Raw genomic sequence first — 19,379 nt, 5'->3', positions numbered from 1 at the left:
AATGCGCGTGTCATGCCAGTGATTTTGAAAAAAACAAAACAAACCAAACGCCCGTCCAGGTTTATTGAGGAGGAGGGTCGAAGGTCATCTATTGTACACTGATACCACCCACAGTGGATCTGCCGGCTGAACCAGAGCAGATAAACTCAGCAGCAGCAGCTCAGCTGGAGATAAACTGTCTGTGAAGTGAGCAGCCTTGACTTGTCAAGAGATATTTCCAGCGGATAGCAGTTTGCTAGCCGCCAGATGGCCCATAGTTTATTTTCTTGCAGTATCAGCCAAGAGATAATTGTGATTTCCCTGATATTTCAAATTCTCCTCCTTTTAAATGCCTGCCAGCTGAAGGTAGTCTTCAAGTGATCAGCCAGCTCCTGTGAGCATAAAAAAACAAGAACAAAACAAAACAACAGCAAAATATTTTGCCTAAATAAGCATGCAGCTTGCAGCAAACGCCCCCCGGCTGCTCATGGTGTTTCCGAGGAAAAAGGCGTTGTTTTTTCTTTTTTTTCTAGGGTTAAACGCTCTCTCAGTGCAGCAGCGCCGGGCTGACTTTGATATGGTTAAGTGGAAGCGCTTTGCCTCGCTGCCAGGCTGCTTGGGCCACGGCTAAGCTGTTTGAAGGGGTCTGGAGACGAGGGGTAGTGTGTTTGTGCCAAGCCGAGACCGGCTGCAGGGATGCAAGACCAGCGTCTGTTCCCAGACTCTCTCCCTCACCTTCTCTATACTTTACCACAGCCGGCTTTTTATTCCCCTGCATCTGCTCCCTCGGTCCCTGCCCTCTTTCTTTTCACTCCCTGTCCCAGTCTTTTTGCTTTCTCTGTCTCACACATGCGGGGACGAACTCACTCACGCACACACACACATCCACTCATTTCCTTCTCTTTCTCTCCAAAGCCTCATTAAAGGAATTATGACCGTGTGGTTTGGAGGAAATTCAGACGCGCTGTCGTTTTGTTGGGTTTTCCCCTGAACTGCTAAAGCACAACAACGCAGTGTTGGTGGGAGCAGGGTGGGATACCAAGGAAAGCTTAATCACCTCAGTGTTCACGAAATGAAGAACCAAGCAAACTGTTATTCTAATTATGTGCCAATTAGTCTTCTTATTTATCATTTGTCTGATGTCAGACATTTTATGTGTTTACTCTCACGGAAAATGAAGGAAAACCAGCAAATCCTCCCTTTTTAGAAGCTTGAGCAACGTTAGATTTGTTCAAAATAATATTTTCCTAACTGACAGCGTCATTCAGATACAGATACAGATGATGAAAGATGTGCAAATGCTAGAATGAGAAAAAAAAATGGGTATATAAGGTTTGAGTGAATTGTGCGAGCAGCCATGATAAAGTAGCTCGGTACTTTAAAGTCCACTGACGTCTTGCAGACAAAGCACTTGACCTTTTCCTTTCCAAGAACACCCACTTGTGCTTCTCTGAGATTTTGCTTCCCTCTGTGCGACTGTGGGTGTGTGTATTCACCACATGTACATATGTCTTCCCGTCTGTGAGCATATGCGTGCGCTCGCGTGTTTTTTTTTCTGTTTTTTTTCCGGGGGGACGGAGACCTTGCATTCTTACAGGAGGAGTGCCTTTTCAAAGTTTTCACAGCTGATGGTTATTTCTTGAGGAGTGCGCTAAGTGAATGTGCTCCGCTGGGGTGGGCAGAGAGGAATGGTTTCAGCTGAAGGCGTTCACTTCTCTGAACACTGAGTTTATCGTTAAAGACGACTTAAATGATTAAAAAAGACGAACCCCCGGCTACGTGCACCGTGATCCCAAGCTCCAAATTTAAGTCAACCCTCAGTCTGAATCCAGACAGCTGCTTTGATAACTGCTCAGAAGTTGGAAGAGTTTGCTTTTGTTTTCGATGAAACTTCCAGCTCCCTGTGGGGAAATTGGGTCGTTCTGTTCATTGATGTAGAAGACGGTGGTTTTGATGTGTCTGACACGGTGCATGAGAATAGGTTTTATTTTTGAGTTGTTTCTCGACTTGTCACACATTTAAAATTTTTTTTTTGGTCATTGTCTCTGCGATTCATCACATTGACATATAACGCTGACGTCAGATAACGCAGCCTCCCAGCCAGCTCCGAGTCAGAGGTTATCTGGTTTCACGGTGATAGTCTGGCTTTATTGGCCGGTCCTGACATGCCCAACCCTACAATCACTGCGGGGAGGGCGGGAGGTGTTTCACGCCTGTCGGGAATTTCCGGCGTGAAGAAAGTGGGTTGTAGGTGGTCAAACCGGGATTAAGTGGTATGTGGAGACTGAGACAGTGGAGACGGCTGACTGCGACGGCTGGAGGTGGGAGATCTTATCCTCGGGGGAAACCTCCTCCCACGGCGACTGTAGGTGATGGAGTGTCTGCGGTACACACAGAGTGTCTGCGGTGTCCTCATCAGGGTGAACTGTGATCTCCATAACGTTGCGTCTGGTGCAATCATCCATCATTAATATACACTCCAAGACATCAGCCTTGATGGTACTTAGTATTGACTGCTAGGTACAACTTTAGCTAACTCAGAAGTGGCTGGCTTGTGTTCTTCTGATGTTGGCTCAGAAGATAAATGATCTGCTTGATATTGGATAATTGCTCCGTACTGTGTCTGTGTGAGGGCAGAAGTTGAAAGAAACTGCAAAATGTAGTTGCCTGCTTTGAAAGTATTGCCATTCTCCAATAATTAGACATTATTTCATCAAGATTAAGTAGGGACCCCCTACCTAAAGAAAGACAGGATGTAGTATACAGTGGCTACGCCTTCATGGTTCCTGTATAATCACATGGAAGTCACACCGTACACACAAACACAAGCCTGTGCGAGTGTAAGTGTGTAGACGTCTTTGAGTGTTTTTGTCTCCTGACCGCACTGAGTGGAAGCAGTGATGTATGAAAAGTGATAACCGGAACAATTATGTGCTGCTAATGGACTAATGAGTTCCCCACTATTTTTGTGTGTGCGTGTGTGTGGTATTCATCGGGGTGTACATTTGCTGGTCTACCCCATGGGTTTTCCGTCTTTATTATTTAATTTTTCCTCTGTCTTCCTATGGTTATATCTCCTCTCCCTTCCCATCTGTTTGCCCCCCCCCCCCCCCCCCCCCGCCCCCCACCTCCCCTCTCCTCCATAGATACAGACAAAGAATTTATGGAAGGAAGTTTGAAGCCTTCCTCACCCCTCCTCCCCCCTCCTCCCTTTGCCTTTGAGCAGATCAGCTCAGCATTCTTGCTGTGTATGTATTTGTGTGCGGTAGTGGTGGTTGTGGTGGTGGTCCCCATTAATCTTCTCCTCCCACTGTGTCGCCGTGCCGTGAGGGGACACACATGCGCCACATGGTACATGCTTTACACTGGATGTCTTGTGTGACACATGATATCTGACGCGCTGGCACACACGCACACACCTCTGGCCGGAGCAGCTGGGAGTTGTAGCGCCAGTGCCATAAGCGTTTTAGGGTCCTAAGCTGATAATCTGTCTGTTTTGGTATTTGCTCCCTCTGCAGAGTCCAGCAGCTGGAAGACAGATTATCGGTTCATGTCTGCGTGTGTCATCATCGTTATACGTCTTTTTATTTGTTTTGGCAGCATGACAACAATGCACAGCTTGGTGACACATCCAGTGCCGGCAGTACCTGACAGTTTTCTTCATAGTCACTGGCAATGAGTTGCACATGTGTTGTCAACGTTTCTGGGCTGCCGTGATGGTTCTCTGAGCTACAAATACCGCCGCACTTGTCTCGTCTCTCCATGTTTTTGTGTCATCCGATGTCTTCTTACCTGTGCAGATTTAGTTTTTCACTCTTCATCTTTCGCAGCACACGACTGCAGCAGCACCGTGATCAACGTTTTTTTGTCCCAGACATCTTTGCAGCCTTTTGAGACGAGGAGACGGCTCGCACCTGTGTGACTGGCTTCTTCTGTCATAAAGTTGAGTTTTTCTGAATCATTTTGAAGTGGGTGTTCCTGGTACCCGGCTGCCTCGGGGTGGCTGTGACACACAGCTGTGTGATGACAGATTGATGGAGGAGGAGGAGGTGGTGGAGGGGGGTGGGGGTTGTAACGACACCGCTCCTTCGTCCTGAGGGGAGTCGTCCCGAGAATGACTGTTCAGTCTTTGAACTGTGCTGCTCATCCAGAATGTGCCCTTAAAGGTCACAGGCGCTCGGTGTGACGAATGTTTTTTGGTGGCATCGTAAGCCAGAAATAAATGTCACTGCAGCTCATAGTGCTGGTGAAATAAACTGATCAAATGGTTAGAATTAGTCTTATTTGTAATCAGAATTTCTAAGCTAATTTCAAAGCATGTGGGTCAGGAAAAAAAAGAACTAAAGGTGTTAAAATGATATAACGGCAGGGTATAAATGTCTTGAGAATTTCATCTATGCGGCTTTTTTTTATGCCTCTGCAACAGTGACAGCCATGACTAGACGAAAATTATCATTTGACTGGATGATCAGTGGAAAATCAATGGACTAAACATTTGTCGGTTTTAGCTCCCTTAATGCAAAGTTTAAGAGCAGCTAAATGTCACATCAGAGTAAATGATGTTGGTTTTATGTACTTGAAATGTCATAACCTACTTGCAATTAAGGTCTATTTATAAAGGTCATTTAAAGAGTCTAGTCCTTGGTGAGGACACATTTGACTGAGGGACACTAAACACAACGTGCACAGAGACGACAGAAATATTCTGGATGGGAATGGTTAGTTTTCTTAAGACTGACAAACCCCCCTGCAGTGTCAAGCGTTAGCATTCATGAAGATCAGCTTTGAAGCTCGATGTGGGTGGTACCAGCCGTTGCCATCTCCAACCAGCTAATTAAAAAACGGACAAAGTGGTGTGCGGTGAGTCGAGTTGAAGCATGTAGTTGACTCCTAGGCAGATAGTATTGATGTAAATTGAATAATTAAAACTCTGTGAGGAGATTACGAACAGAGGCCGTGAACATGTTTACTTCTGCTGTAAAGTTGAACTTTTTAACATGGAGCTTGATGGGGATTTACTCACTTTTGGCTTCAGCCTCAAGTGGCCGATCAAGGAACTGCATTTTTGTTTTTTAATTTACATTTAATGGCAGTTGACAAGTATGAAAGAGCTAACATTCAGCATGTTCCAGTGTAGCAGAGGGATCACAACATTAACTGTATAAATACGGACCTTGTGTCGGCGCTTCCTTGCATTGGCCAAACTGATACGGCAGGCAGCGCCATCTTGTGAGTCTGCAGCCAGAGTCTGAGCAGTAGGGACTGCCTCCACCAGTTACACGAAAATGTCGGATCGTACACGGTTCTCTCACAGTCGCATGGGATTGTTGTTGGCACGGCAACTGGTAGTCGCCGTTGTGTCATGCTCTGTTTTCAATAGCGTCAAATAACTAAACTAAAATGGCAGAAATTTTATTTGACTTGTTTTATTTCGGCCCAAGTCCCACCCACTAACATGGAGGAGCTAGAGCTGATGACCTGTACTGCAGCCAGTCACCAGGGGGAGCTCTACTTGCTTTGGCTTCACTTCTGTGGCGCTATTCCACCGTCTTTATACTGCCTATGCTCTTGACCTTTTTTATACTCGTCTCCCTCTCATTGTCCTTGCCAGCCTTCTGCTACAAATAAATGCTGACACACTGTGAAAAACATATATAAATAAATAAATAAAAAGACAGAAATCCTCATAGGAGAACACCGTGGGACCAGATGATCAGATGTGAACAGCTGTGTGTGGAGAGGCCTGGCTGCTGAGCGCGCAGGTGTACGAACTCAAGTGATGACTGGCGATCTGCATTCTTATTTGTAGACTTGGTTGTTTTCTCTGTGACCGTAAATATTCCATTTCCTCCTTTGAGTCTCCTCTGAAGTACGCTTCCTGCAAAAATCTAAATAATTAAAAGAGAACTTTTAAGTGTTCTTTGAGTATTTCCAGCCTAATGGCTCACAAGCCGCCGTGGTCGCAGACCTTCAAAATGTACTTCATAGCTCATCAGCGCCCTGCTCCCTGCTGAGTCCCCACTCCGAAACAGCATGATAATCTCTGCACTGAGCTGAACTATATGACTGTGATCTTTATGGAGAAAAGAATCAGCGTTTTGCTCTGCCTGTGAGAGTCCTTTCAGGGAAATGTAGACATTTGGCCGTTTTCTCCTGCGGTGCGATTTTCTTTCATCCAGCTGCTTGGTAAATTGTTATTCTGTTGATAACATTACGGTAATGGTTCAGTCAAGGCTAGGAGAGCGATGAGTGGAACATAAATCCACCATGACTCTTGTTTGTAAGTTACTCCCACAGTGTTTAATGCTTTTGCTTCAGAGAGAGAGAAAAATGAAAGAAATATAACCAGAAAGTAAATGCTCCATGGCTTTAGTAGTTTAACGGCTGCTGACATAAAAAAGCCAGAGCTTAAAAGTTGACACATTTTTTTTAACCCGTAAAAAGTTTGTAATCTTCCATATTTAATCAGCTGTTAAATAGCGGGATACAGTCGCAGCACATCTCTCTGTTCTGCCGCCTCTGCAGCTGCCAGAGCCCAAAAAATGACAAACTATAGCCGACTAAATATTCTTTCATCGTCAGCTAATTCACGCTCATATCGTCACAGTAGCTACTTCCAGCGGAGAGAGTGTTGTCTTTTCCCGCTAAAAATAACAAATGGTGCTGAAAAAACCAGCGTAATCCTGTTTGCGCTGCGGCTGCATTCCACCGTGGCGGCATAGGTGGTCATTTTCAATCGGAGTCACAAGTAACGGACAAATGAAAGAAGTGGAGCAAGTCGGGAGCAGCCCATGCTGACCCAAATGCAGGGCACACTAATAAGTCAGCTGGACATATTAGAGCAATATTCATGAGACACTGCGAAGAGGAGAGATGGGAGTAATCGACGGGGACATTGTTAGATGTGAAGGAAAATTCACCCTAGACTATGACTTTAAAAACTAGTTTTATACATTTTATCGCTTTGTTATCTTGTTCATAGTTAATTTCCTGCTTTTGCTATTGATACGGTTGAAGCATGTTTACACCATTTTCCTGAAAGTGTAGGTGCAAAAGCTCAAAATCAGGTTCTGCGTCTCTATTTTTGCAGCATTTAATGACTCTTGTTGTCAGCGTCCAGACGCTCGAGTCAGCAAGAGGCTCATCACATGTTCAGGCTTAAGCTCTTGTTTCTCGGTCGGCCGCCGCTGCTTTCTATGCTATATTCTAATGTCATAAAAACATAATCTTGTGGCCCACTAATCTGGATGGTGCATTTGCTGGTGTGGTTTACGGTTCTCACGAGTGATTACACGCTGCCGAAATGTCAGCGGCAGCTGCCCGAGAGGAACTTCAGTCCAGACACATCTCAGTTAATCTGGTCATCTGTACATTTAAATGCCACTCCATATCCTGGCCTTAATTTTTTCAGCGCCATGATGATACCGATGACCTATAATTAGAAAAGAGACACTATAATCGCGTCGTTACGATGTGTGAGGAAATCTGAGCACTCACATGTTGGGGTTGTGGAGAGCGGGTGCATTTGAACACTGGGAAAATGTCACTGAGATGAAGAGAAATGAACTCTTTCTGAGTATGTTTGAAGAATAGAAGAAGATAACGGATTTTAAATGTCTTTTCCAAATGAGGCTACCCATAAAGAAACCAAGAAGGTTCTACCTTTCTGCGTTTCCCCCCCTTTTTTTTTTCTGGTGTTGGATCTAATGTTCATGTGTGCTTCTTGTCCCAACCTTCATGTGATGAAGCTGGCACTGGCCTCCTTTCACATACTCACATTAAAAGACACACACACACAGCAGAGACTCTGTCCGATGCCCGGTCACGTCCCCCTCTCAACAGTTTGCCACACAATAATCTGTTTAACTGCATCAGATGACTGAATCGTCCGTCAGCTGATTCCTGTTAATATTTATACAGTCCAGACCAGTTCCACGTTGACCTGATAAAGAACTGCTTGTTTTTTTAGTAAATCAATCACCGTGGGATGATGGCCGAGATCAGAACGGCCTCGCTATTTGGGTCAGGACTGCGGGAAGCTTGATTATTTTTGGTCAGAGAACGTCATGAGACGCCGGAAGTTCAGTCAGGCACGAGTAAACAATTATTTTTAACTTGGGATTTGCTGTCTTGCTGAGGAGATGAGATCGGGAACAGCGAGCGCAGACTGTGTCAAATCTTTAAGCTAGGCTAGGCTAGGCTAAGCTTCAGCTTTACTTATGGTTGGTTCACACTTCCTCAACTGGTCTTCGCAGAGTGTATTTCATAGCCTATGCTTTTGGCTTACACCGTTGTGAGCGTTTATTGTGCTTGTGCTTGTGCGTTAGTGTGTCTGCGTCGTTCTGTGTTTATGCAGCTGAAACATTAGCGGTGTTGCGTTAGCGGTATGTGCTTAAAGCAATGCTGCTTGGAGCTGAGTGGCTCTTGTTGGAGTTCGAGCTAATAAGTGTTGAACGGCAGTTGTTTGTACTGAAATCACTGCAACACAGACAAAAAAGTAGAAAAATAAGACATCCGTGAAGGAGGGTGAAATTTCTGTGCTTGTGAGAAAAGTCGATAAGGAAAGGCAGGTAGCTACATATCTGTGGAGGTCAGGCTACAGCAATCCAGCTTGTTGAGTTGTGAAATCACTTACTTCGTCTTTGCTTTGTGTTACTTTGTTGTTTTTGTTGAACATTTCTGCAGATTCAAGAATTTTCCACTTGAACACAGGGACAGCAGTAAAAGAGCTTTGTGAATGTCTGTAGAGATGACTATTGACTGATCCTTTGTGTGCCTGAGGTACACTCACTACTCACCACCAGCATCACACAGGTTGTGTTGAAATTTCTCTTCTGTCCATTGTTCCTTTTGTGTATGTGTGTGAGGTTTTTTTTTTTTCCCGTGTGGTGGGATTCCTGGAAACACATGTCAGAGTGAAAAATGTTGTTTATGACGCTGCAGGTGATGGAGCAGTCAGTCATGACAGGGTCCCTGTTCTCGCCTTCAAAGCTCTTGGTGAATACCGGACTGTCACCAGGTCATGTTATTTCCAACATCTTCCTCCGTTAACATGTGGATTTGTTTCACATGCTGGTAACCAGAGGCTAGAGATGTTTGATAGGTTTTTATTTCAGGGTTTAACTTAATTTATTCACATGTATGAGTTTTACATGATAAATACATAGTTCGACCTTGTTTTAAGCCAACTTGGACCAATATTTTTATTTTGTTTTTGCACATTGATGGCAGAGGAAACAAGCTAACACTGACACGTTACCATTTAAGTTAACAGGGTGTGAAAAACCCTATTAGAGACCCACACAAGTACTTTCCATTCTGATCCAGTCTGATCATAGACAAGCAAACGTTAAAGCTTTTCTTCTGAGGAAAAATTTTATTTATTTTTTTTTTAGCTGTTTATTTCTCCACCATCGTCCACCATTGAGTCACTAACAGTGTCTGGTGTTTGTGTCTGAGTGGATTTATTAGAGCTGGTTTTGTAGCTGTTGAGATTGAAACCAAACATCAAAGTCGCGGGTCAAAAACACCAAAATAATGAGATGATGGCTGTTAAAAAGCTGAGAAGAGATGCAGTCATCCTTGTAAGGGATACCTTTCATATACACATAGTAGTTCCATTCATTGGTAAAGTAAAGATTTTGATATATTCATTGGTAATATAAAGATATTGATATATTCATGTATTCATTTTGATTATAGTATGTGTCATAGGAGCTGCATCAGAGTTTCAGATGAACACCGAAACTCTGCAAACGAAACTATTCAGTGAGTCATCCTTCTTATCAAAAGTGTTTTATTGCCGCTTCACAAGGAGACATTCTTCTGCTCCGCACTAAAGCAGTTTCCTCCTGCCTTTTAGTGGTTTTCGAGCAGCCTTTTCAGTAAAGACGAACAAAAACTCCATCCTGGGGAGGAACTTCCACTTTCCCTCAGCACTGAGGATAATGAGGCTCCATCTTCCTAAAGCAGTTTTGCCTTGTAAAAGTAGCTATAAATCCTAAATACGGTTAAAAAGCAATATGAGCTTTCTGCTGCGTAGCGGTGTAGATTCTCATTTTATGTGTGCACCACCTTTCATACACATAAACTGAGCTTGTGATTTTGCGCCTGTGTTTGCTCTGCAGATTTTTTTTTTTTTTTTTTACCTGCAGGGAATTTGGATTCAAAACATTTTTCTTCCACATGGTCTGAAGGTTAATGGGGCATGTGATGAAAGTGGGATTAAAACACGCTGCTTCCCATTCACATAAATAAAATGAATGTCATGCATAATGTGTGTGCACAGAAATTAAATTTAATGACGTATTTATTTATTATTTGAGACAACGATCAATTACATGCAGGTGTCTTGTAGTGTAATATGAGGGCTACAGTTTATTTTTGACTGGGATATTTTTAAATCTTCACAGTAGGCTGATGGGTCTAAGTAACCGAATGGAGCTCTGTCGGCTGTCACATTTTCAGTTTCGATTGCAGGAAAAGAGAAAAGAGAGAAACCTCATTGTATGTTTTGGCTCGGTATTTTAGCAACACCAGCAATTAAACTTCTGTCTCACCCAGTTCACACAAACACAGACTCATGGATAACTGAGCAACTTCCCGGCACGCGCTTGAAACCTGCAGGCTGTGTTGGAACATGTTACTCCTATTCCAGTCACATGTAGACATTAGTGTATCACCATCGCTTCAGTCTGCTGGATTTGTTCTGTTTCAACAGAGGCTTTATTGTCTTATACCTCCATCTCCTTTTACATTATCTCTTTTTTTTTATAACAGCTCTCATCATCTCCTTCCATCTTTCTGCTTCTATCAGCACAACCTGTCAAACTAAATACAAACAACAATGGAAAGAAAAGGGAAATGAGGCAATCAGACATCGAGGACACTTTTAAAGCAGCGTCTGTAAGAAATTGGAATATAAAAAACACTTTCCACAAATGTAGGTTTGGTGCTTTAAAAGCCTCGGCCCTGAAACACGAGGGTGTGTGTCCTACTTCTTGGCAGTTGGCTCAAAACCGTTGTTTTACGTAACACACTTCATCCCATTTTGTCTGCTGTTGCCATGGTGAGGCTAATTTATACGGGCATTAAGAATTAGGCTTCTCTTGTTAACATGCACCACGGGCTGACGCTGAGTTTTACACACACACACACGCGCTTGTGCACGTTCGGAAGCGCACACACGCACATATTGAGGATTAATGAAGAGTTAAATGTGGATGTTTGTGTGGGAAAGAGGGGCATGAACTGGCCAAGTCTGTGTTTTTGTGTAGTAACGTTGAACTATAGATTATTTATCCCAATAGTTGAATCTGCAGGATTTGTTTACAGAGTTTATGAAAAGATATATCACTTATATTGATTTGCAGCCAGTGTTTTGAGTATTTCCAGGCCGGCTGTGGCTTAGTAGGTGGAGTGTGCTCTCCACAAGTCGGAGGGGTAGCGGTTCTAAACCTGGAGTACCAATGGGTAGATTTAATAACATATAAAAATAAGACCATTATAATCCTAGAAGTTCTACCGGAAGTCATGATTCATGTTTTGCTGTGGGTTTGGCTTTTGACTGCGCTGACCTCATCAGTGTTCATGTTTAAAAATCTATGTATTTCTGAATAAACTGCGGGTCGAGAAGCGGGCCTAGTCGTATGAGTAGAAAAGGAGCAAAAAGAAGAAGAAGAAAATAAATATGAGTCATGCCGTCATTGAAGAACGAATCTCTGCGGGAGTAGTCTTTGGAGAAATCCATTCAAATATCTGAGTCACCTAAACACAATGGACAATTCAACAGATCAGAAAGATTGTTTAGAACTGTGGCCGGTGAATGGAATTGGAAAGACAGAGCGAAGTTTTGTTGTGGGTCTAGTGTCCTCTGAGAGACTCTTGAAAGAAGTTGCACAACCTGCAAGGCGAGGTCAGAGGCAGGCAACCTAAGTCCAATCAATCCTTCTTGAAATGGTTCTATATTTTATGCACAAAATCCCAAAGATGCATCAATTAAACTATGGCCGTCAAAGGTCATATTTTTGGGGCAAGACTCAATAATTCATATTCTAGTTGCAAGAGATTTCCACACAGTTGTCAGATAGCGCTCCACCCTCTTCACTTCCTTCCAGGTTTCTCTGGTAATCCACCCCAAGGTCATGTTTTGCAGATATTGAGCTTCATGTGATCGTTGTTACAGCATGTGATGCAGCTCAGTCCTCTGTACTTCTGTGTGAAAACAATGTCCATATGTAGACACCCTTTGTATATCAAGTAGTTTCACTTGTTGGGTATTGACTTTACGATACATATCACGATACTTATTGCGATATATTGCAATATTCTACTAATATTCTACACTGACAAACTTTAAATGCCACTTAAAATACATGTTGTGGTTCAAGGTAAGCCTCTTGTATATTTGCCATAGCTAAATGTTTCTAAGTTGGTCCAGCAGAATTTAAAACCAAGAGTACGGACAGAGCTGATAGTCCAGGCCGACTGTCATTGTGGTAAACTTGGGGGTAGGAACCAAATCGGGTGGATGCTGTTTTCTTGCGGCAGAAGTTTAGGGATCCTGTGACGTGTCAATCAACAGTATCAGACGGTCCCATTGGCCATTGCCTCAATCTCAAAAAAAGTTCAGATTAGTTCAGCTTGGTACCCCCACCAAAGTATTTTTCCATTTGTCATTGATACAAATGGTCTATGGTCTATTGTCACCACTTCACTGCTATTTGCTTCTTGGGTGTACTAGTGCAAATATGACCTAGACAATGCTGCAAGTTGTGTATTGGATTAATATAATAATCAAATACATCCATTTCATCCAAAAATGTAGCGAAAAGGCAAGACTTCACCAGATACATGTTCTATAACATGGGCAGACACTGAAACATGAATTGCTAGCGGAGTCGTACAACTGCAAGATGGTAAAATGAAATGAAAACTCATAAAACCTGTAGCTCACCCAACAAATACATGGTCATTGCCCACGTTGAAAGATTGGTATGCTAGCAGTATTGTACGCTCAGCTACTCCTGACAGTCATATGACCCTCGCCTTGCATATCACAGCTTTCCATCGAGAGCTTCTTGTCTCTTTCCGTTTTGCTTTTACAGCTGGTTTTGATCTCTTTTAGCCTAGATTGGTTGCTTTCTTTCAGTTCTCCTCTCATCTCATCTTTGCCCTCTCATCCCTCATCCACTTATCCAGCATGTCGCTCACTCTCCCGGTACTCAGAGTACGTGCACACACACACAAACACACACATTGTCAGGGTGAGACCAATGCATTTATGCGCACGGTCCTTGGAGAGCAAACAGCAAATTGATATTACACCAGGTCTCCCTTCACCTAATTGTTCATTTGTCATTTGTTCACTCCTTCCAAGGAGCAGCTCCGCATACTGATCAAGCTCATGCATACAACCCCCCCCCACAAACACACACAGACACAAAAAAAAAAATATCACACACCAAACTCATGGGGGCATTTAAGGATGGGATGAAAGACCTGTGAATGGGCTGACTGGCGGCTGTATTCAACATGGGTAACAGCTGGCAGCAGACCAGAACGCGCTGCAAGTGGGCATTGTTGTTGTCGCTCTGAAAGGCCCTTTGGACGAGATGAACGGTGACACTGAGAGGTGCGGAGGAAAGGTTTTTATGATTCAGTGGCTGAACTCAGCCCTTTGTGACAGAGTGTGCGTCTTTATCCGCGTGGTGGCATCGCTTTAAACGTGGGATTTGTTTTTTAAGGGGTTTGCCGAGGCTGGGAAAGGTTTTTGGGAAAATCCAGAAGCCTGGACTCGAGTGTGAACATTTAACATACCATTCATACCAGCTGTCCACAGGGAGAAAGGGAAAATAGGATTTATCTCTTGTAGGTTTATTTATATTTTACCTGTAAACCATTAATAGGAGCAGGAAGGAAATAGGATATAAAGTATACAGTACACAGTATACAGTGTATATATATATATATATATATATATATATATGAAGCTTTTTCAATTCATAATTTTGTCCAGTAAAATAATGTAGAAAATCTTTTTCTCATTTTTGAGAATTTGTGCTTTGTATCTTGTCTTCTAAAACAGCTGAATCAGATGAGTAAAATATTTATTCATTCATTCATTCCCCTCTGAAGGGTTGCGGGGGGGCTGGAGCCTATCCCAGCTGTCATTGGGCGAGAGGCGAGCCACACCCTGGACAGGTCAATTATTAAAGTAATTTTTGATTAACCAGCTCTTCATTTAATGCGTTTGCAGCAGCTGGATTAACAGATGCTACAGGTCCTTGAGGGAATGCGTGGTGTGTGTCGTATTTAAAACACAGGTATTATCTTAGTTTCTCTGAGAGAGCAGAGACTACATGATCATCTTTTTATAAAGACTCCATTTATTCAGCAGCGGGTGGGGAAAGTCCCTGAAAGTGAATGTAGGACAAACCCTGTTTTGAATTTCATAGTTTTTGTCGGATTTTAAGGAGGTAAATACGAAGCTAGTGTCACAGTTTATATTGTGAGAGAAGATGGGTGCTCTCTGTTATTCCCTTCCCCTGAGTCCTCATCACAGGCAGAGTGAGCTGTGTGTACTATTTACTATACTATAACATCAGGATATTGAAGGTGCTTGAAACTCGAGTGCTTACATGATCTGGTATCTTTGAGTTTAGTTTTCCGTCGTCCAACATCTTTTCCGCTCCTCATCTTTTCGCTCCGTCTAAACCTAGGAGATTTTTTTGGGAAATGGCTAAAGTGTCCTGAACATTGTGCAGCCTGTTCTGTTATTATCCGAGAGAGCATTAGGTAACAAGATGTACCAATCATTTGCCACCCACTGCTCCCCTTTTAGGGGAGTGAGTCAGAAAGTTAGAGACACAAACATGGTGCGGCAGAAAAACTGTGTTGTGGAACATCCAGAGCTCGAAATGGAGCGAAATGCTTCACATCATTAAAGCAAATTGCTGCTCTTCTGTTCAGTCTCTTGTCGGCTGGGATTAGTGCAAGTGATAACGCTATATTTGTAATTGTTCTCAGGATAATTTTCGGGTCAGAGTAATGTCATTATGCTGTGCCTCCACATCGTGTTATCCGACAACTTTGCTGTCGATGGTAATATTTCAGAGCCAGGACAAGTAATCAAGATTTTTTTTCACCTATATGAAGAGACTGAGCTCATCAGCGCATGCTACAATTAATGTAATCGCTTCTTACATCCCATTTATTAGTTTACATTTTTTTTTCATATCATGATACTTGTTTGTGCCAGAGATAGGGATAGCTTTGTACTCCTGCAGAACGGATCAAATGGGGGATGTGAGATGTCAGCGTGTCCTCGAACATCAGAGTACACACTTAACATCAGCAAACAGAACTTTTCATCTGATGAACCATCATGTGAGGAGATAATATCATCAAAAAAAATATGACAACTCTCCAAAGTATTCCACTCTGCAATCCCCGGGGCTAAAAATAAAATGAACCAGGAACAAGGAACAAGAAAGTACCAGAAACTGCACTTCCTCAAAAGGCCACTTGAAACCGACTCCAAGAGCGACTCAATCCCAATTTAGCGGAAGAAAAAAACATATTTACAGCCTGGTACAAATCTTTTCTTACATAACCCGTCCATTTAGGTTATACAGGCCTAAAACTATTAATAACTTGAGTGACAGGTGCCTAGACGTCATCTACTTGCTTGCTCTTGTGAAATGCTGTGGTATATACACTACTATATATAGCTGTAGTCGTACATTTGGGGAACGTGGTCAAAACATGGACAATAACACAGTTTAGACATTTGGAAAGTGCCACAAATTAATGAACAATTAAAAAAAATACAATAGCAACAACGTTACACAAAGTAACTTGATACTTTGTTAACATTTAAATTATTGGTCTTCAAAAAGGAGCCATGAGGGTGTCACAAAATCTTTGGTTGACTAGACATTTTTTATATATATATATATTTGCAATATCAGCAGAAGAGAAGCTGACAGTGCAGCCCATCAGCCTACATTCATCCAAGGTTAGGTAAGTTGTGTGCTTCTCATCAGGGTCAGACATCTCACTCAGTGTGGGAGTGTGTGTGCCATCAAATGGTGACTCACTGTTCCTGCTACATTTAGCTAAGTTAAAACCTGAATCTGTCAGTTAGGTATGTTTAGGTTTATGACAGTTGCTCGGCCACCCTACTGCTGCACGCGTTAAACCTGTGTATTAATTATTATTAATTTAATAGGTTAATATTGAATGCAAAATGATAATAATAATGTATATTTATAAATAGCAATAGACCGAGTTTAATATAGAACACATATAGGAGGTAGGGGGTCCCTACTTAATGTCTTTATTTTTTTGGGGGTCCTTGACCTGAAGAACATTGAAGACCCCTGATTTAAATATTGATTTCTACAGCTTTACTGCCATTTCAATATAAATACATAAACACGTAAAAGGTCATTTTTGGCCAAACTCAACAGCCGGTCAGCTCCAGGCAAACACCTAATGATTCATTCACTGAGTCACAGCCACCAGGGTCCTCTGGGTTAAAGTGAGCTAGCTGCTATTCTTGGCCGGAGCAGTATCAGTTTTGTCTATTGTTCTTCCATCGCAAAACAAGGATCTAGTCTTTCCTTGGGCCCTGTGCTGTGTCTTTGTGCTCCTCTCTGTCTGCCCTTCAGACCGAAGCTTCTTGTTATCAGGTGATATCAGGTTGCTGGTTCAATCACTTCTTGTACCATGGACAGTGTGTGTGTGTGTGTGTGTGTGTGTGTGTGTGTGTGTGTGTGTGTGTGTGTGTGTGTGTGTGTGTGTGTGTGTGTGTGTGTGTGTGTGTGTGTGTACATACGGACATTTGTATTTGCCCCCCAAAGATGGATGGGTCAGTGGGAAAAACAAAACAAAACAGGGTACATTCAAACACAAACAGAACAGCACAAAAAGAAAAAAAATGTTTGGGCAGGTTGTTTGACTGGTGACACTGAGAGGACAAGAAGCTGACACACAAACAGCTGAATTCCTCTGCTTGTTAGCGGAGTTTAATTTCAGTTGACAAATTTGCCTTTCTCTGTTTCTGTTCCTTGGGCGTTTCTGTGTCCGTGCTTTCCCTTTAGCTAGTGCAAAGTGATACAGGTTAACAACGCTGTAAATTCCTCACCACCGAGGTCAACTGTTGAGCCGTTTATTTGTTAGTGAAGTGTGTATTCAGACAGATTGTGGAAAGAACAAGAAGCCACCATGGTGGGGCCGTATTTACTTTCTCTGTGTTGCAGTGAAAAAAAAGGAAGTACAATCCAGGAAATCAATCTCACCACAAGACGTGGTTTCACTGCCTTAAGTCACCCATGTTTAGCTTCTAAATGGATACTGGTGTTGTGTATCAATACCTACGTTACGTGAGCCTGCTAGCTATACGCTCCCATTTAGTTAACGTAATGTTAGCTTCTGTTAGAAAATAAGCACCACGAATAGTAATATTTGTCATCATCATTTATCATTTAGAAGCTAAACATGGGTGTCTTATGGGATGGTTATTTGTGTCCGGTTTCTCCTGAGTGAGAAGAGCAGACACGTTGCACGCAAATGCATTATCTCATTATCACGAGAAAACTGGGGGAAAATTATCTTGTTATCACGAGAAAACGGATGTAAACAAATGTATGTATGTATGACCCTTTAGGGATTTTGTAGAATCATACTGATCCTATTAGAAAGTAATCTACCAGGTATATGCAGTGATTGTTGTTGCTGTTAGTGTGCACCTCAACAGTCTTTATTAAAATGAAATACAGCCATCATTTAAATACAGTTTAAGAAGAGTGTGTGATATAGTTCTCCAGCAGTTGTTACCCTCTCAGAGGTTTTCTCTACTTTGACTTCCTGACAGTGGAAAATGAGCAAAGCTTCCTTCTTTTTTAAAGTCAGATTTTTTGAAGTGCCCGGTGAGTTTAAATGTCAACCTGCTACCTGGCACCGCGTTCCCATCCTCACCCTGGACGCTTCCCGTCGGGCCCTCGATCTCTGCTACATCATTATCTGACGGCTATATTTGGACGTTTCTTCGTCTATTTTCAGCTTGCTCCCCAAGTGCCCACGTGAGTCATGTTGCATTCCACTTCTCCCGCTTTAAAAAAAGGTTGAAAGATGACAGGCTGCTGCTGGTAAATATAGACACGGTGATGAAAGATGTCCAAACTATAGAAAAGGCTGAGAAGAAACTCGTGGGTTGGAGTCCTCGGCTTAGTGCGGGTACAAAATGCATGTGCAAAGTGCACGTCACACAAAGAAAAGTGACAGGAGTCGTGTATCGTGACACCTGTCTGAGGAGAAACCGTAACAGTTAAAGTATATTTGCAGCTGAGTGGTGACAAATTGGCCAGAGGAGTCGAAAACGTGTCGGCGCTCGTCCACCTCGCACATGGCAAGCGTCACCAACAGCGCTTACTCTGTGCTGCGTTGCACAATGCTCCCTGCACTCCAGTTCCCCTCTCCATTGACATGTTTTGGTGCTAATTGAGGTCATAGGATGCTTTCGTTGTGCCACGCTGCATTGGTAATCCTGAATGTTTCTCTTGTATTGTTAACTAATTCGTCTGGAACTGATTTGTGTTTTCTCCAGGAGTGTCGTCTCGCGTCCCGGAGATCATGGCGGCCGGCACCCACTCCCCCGGTGGGCCCAATGGCATAATCCGGAGTCAGTCCTTTGCAGGCTTCAGCACGCTACAAGAGAGACGCTCACGGTAAGCAGAGATATTCAGAGTGGTTAATCAGTGATCAGTGAAACAACAATTCGAGTCAATGGGTGAATGAAAGAATTGATCATAAAACTAACCCTTTGATTGATTTGTCCTTAGTTGGTCGTAGCTTATCTTGAAACATGGTATTGATTTGGAAGTGGATCTCTGAGACAATAGTGTACGTTATTGATCGTTTCTACCTTTTCACTTATATATCAACTTTTGATTGTTAGACAGATTGCAGAAATATGTGTTCCTATTTTGTAATTATTATGTGTCACATTCATTAGGCAATATGGTCGCAGTTTCTTAAAAGATAACTTTGAATGTTAAGCAGGGCTAAGTAGTTCTCTTATATCAAACCTTTTTTTTTTTTGCAGATGACATTTAATTATGTATAAGTCTTAAATATAAAGACTTTATTCATTCACATTTTGATAGAAATGACCCTTTAAGAAATCTGGCACCAAGCTCAGGTTCAAACCTCACACTGACAGCAGGAATTTAGTGACTCAATAATCTGGAGCCAAGCTTCATGACGATCAGCGGGCCACAGCAAGTCTTAAGATCCTGTATAAAAAAAAAAAAAAGATAATCTGATAGGGAGGATCGTTGTTATATAAATACACACTCCTCGTCATGTTTGTTCACCAGACGTTAGTTATGACAAGT

General features: G+C 42.6%; 1 protein-coding gene across 4 annotated transcripts in view; it reads left to right on the top strand.

Moving 5' to 3' along the window:
- The window catches only part of ripor2 (RHO family interacting cell polarization regulator 2), a 60,139-nt gene that overhangs the window by 19,163 nt on the left and 21,597 nt on the right, over positions 1–19,379 (top strand). For all 4 annotated transcript variants that reach the window (XM_047605190.1, XM_047605188.1, XM_047605189.1 and 1 more), the window contains exon 2: positions 18,590–18,710. In XM_047605190.1, the coding sequence (XP_047461146.1) occupies positions 18,590–18,710 (121 nt within the window). The remainder of the gene's footprint in view (positions 1–18,589; positions 18,711–19,379) is intronic.

The sequence above is a fragment of the Mugil cephalus genome, chromosome 14, assembly GCF_022458985.1.
Source record: "Mugil cephalus isolate CIBA_MC_2020 chromosome 14, CIBA_Mcephalus_1.1, whole genome shotgun sequence".
Taxonomy (NCBI): Eukaryota; Metazoa; Chordata; class Actinopteri; order Mugiliformes; family Mugilidae; genus Mugil; species Mugil cephalus.
Note: the sequence above shows the minus strand (reverse complement) of the source record. Positions and strands in the feature narration are given on the sequence as shown.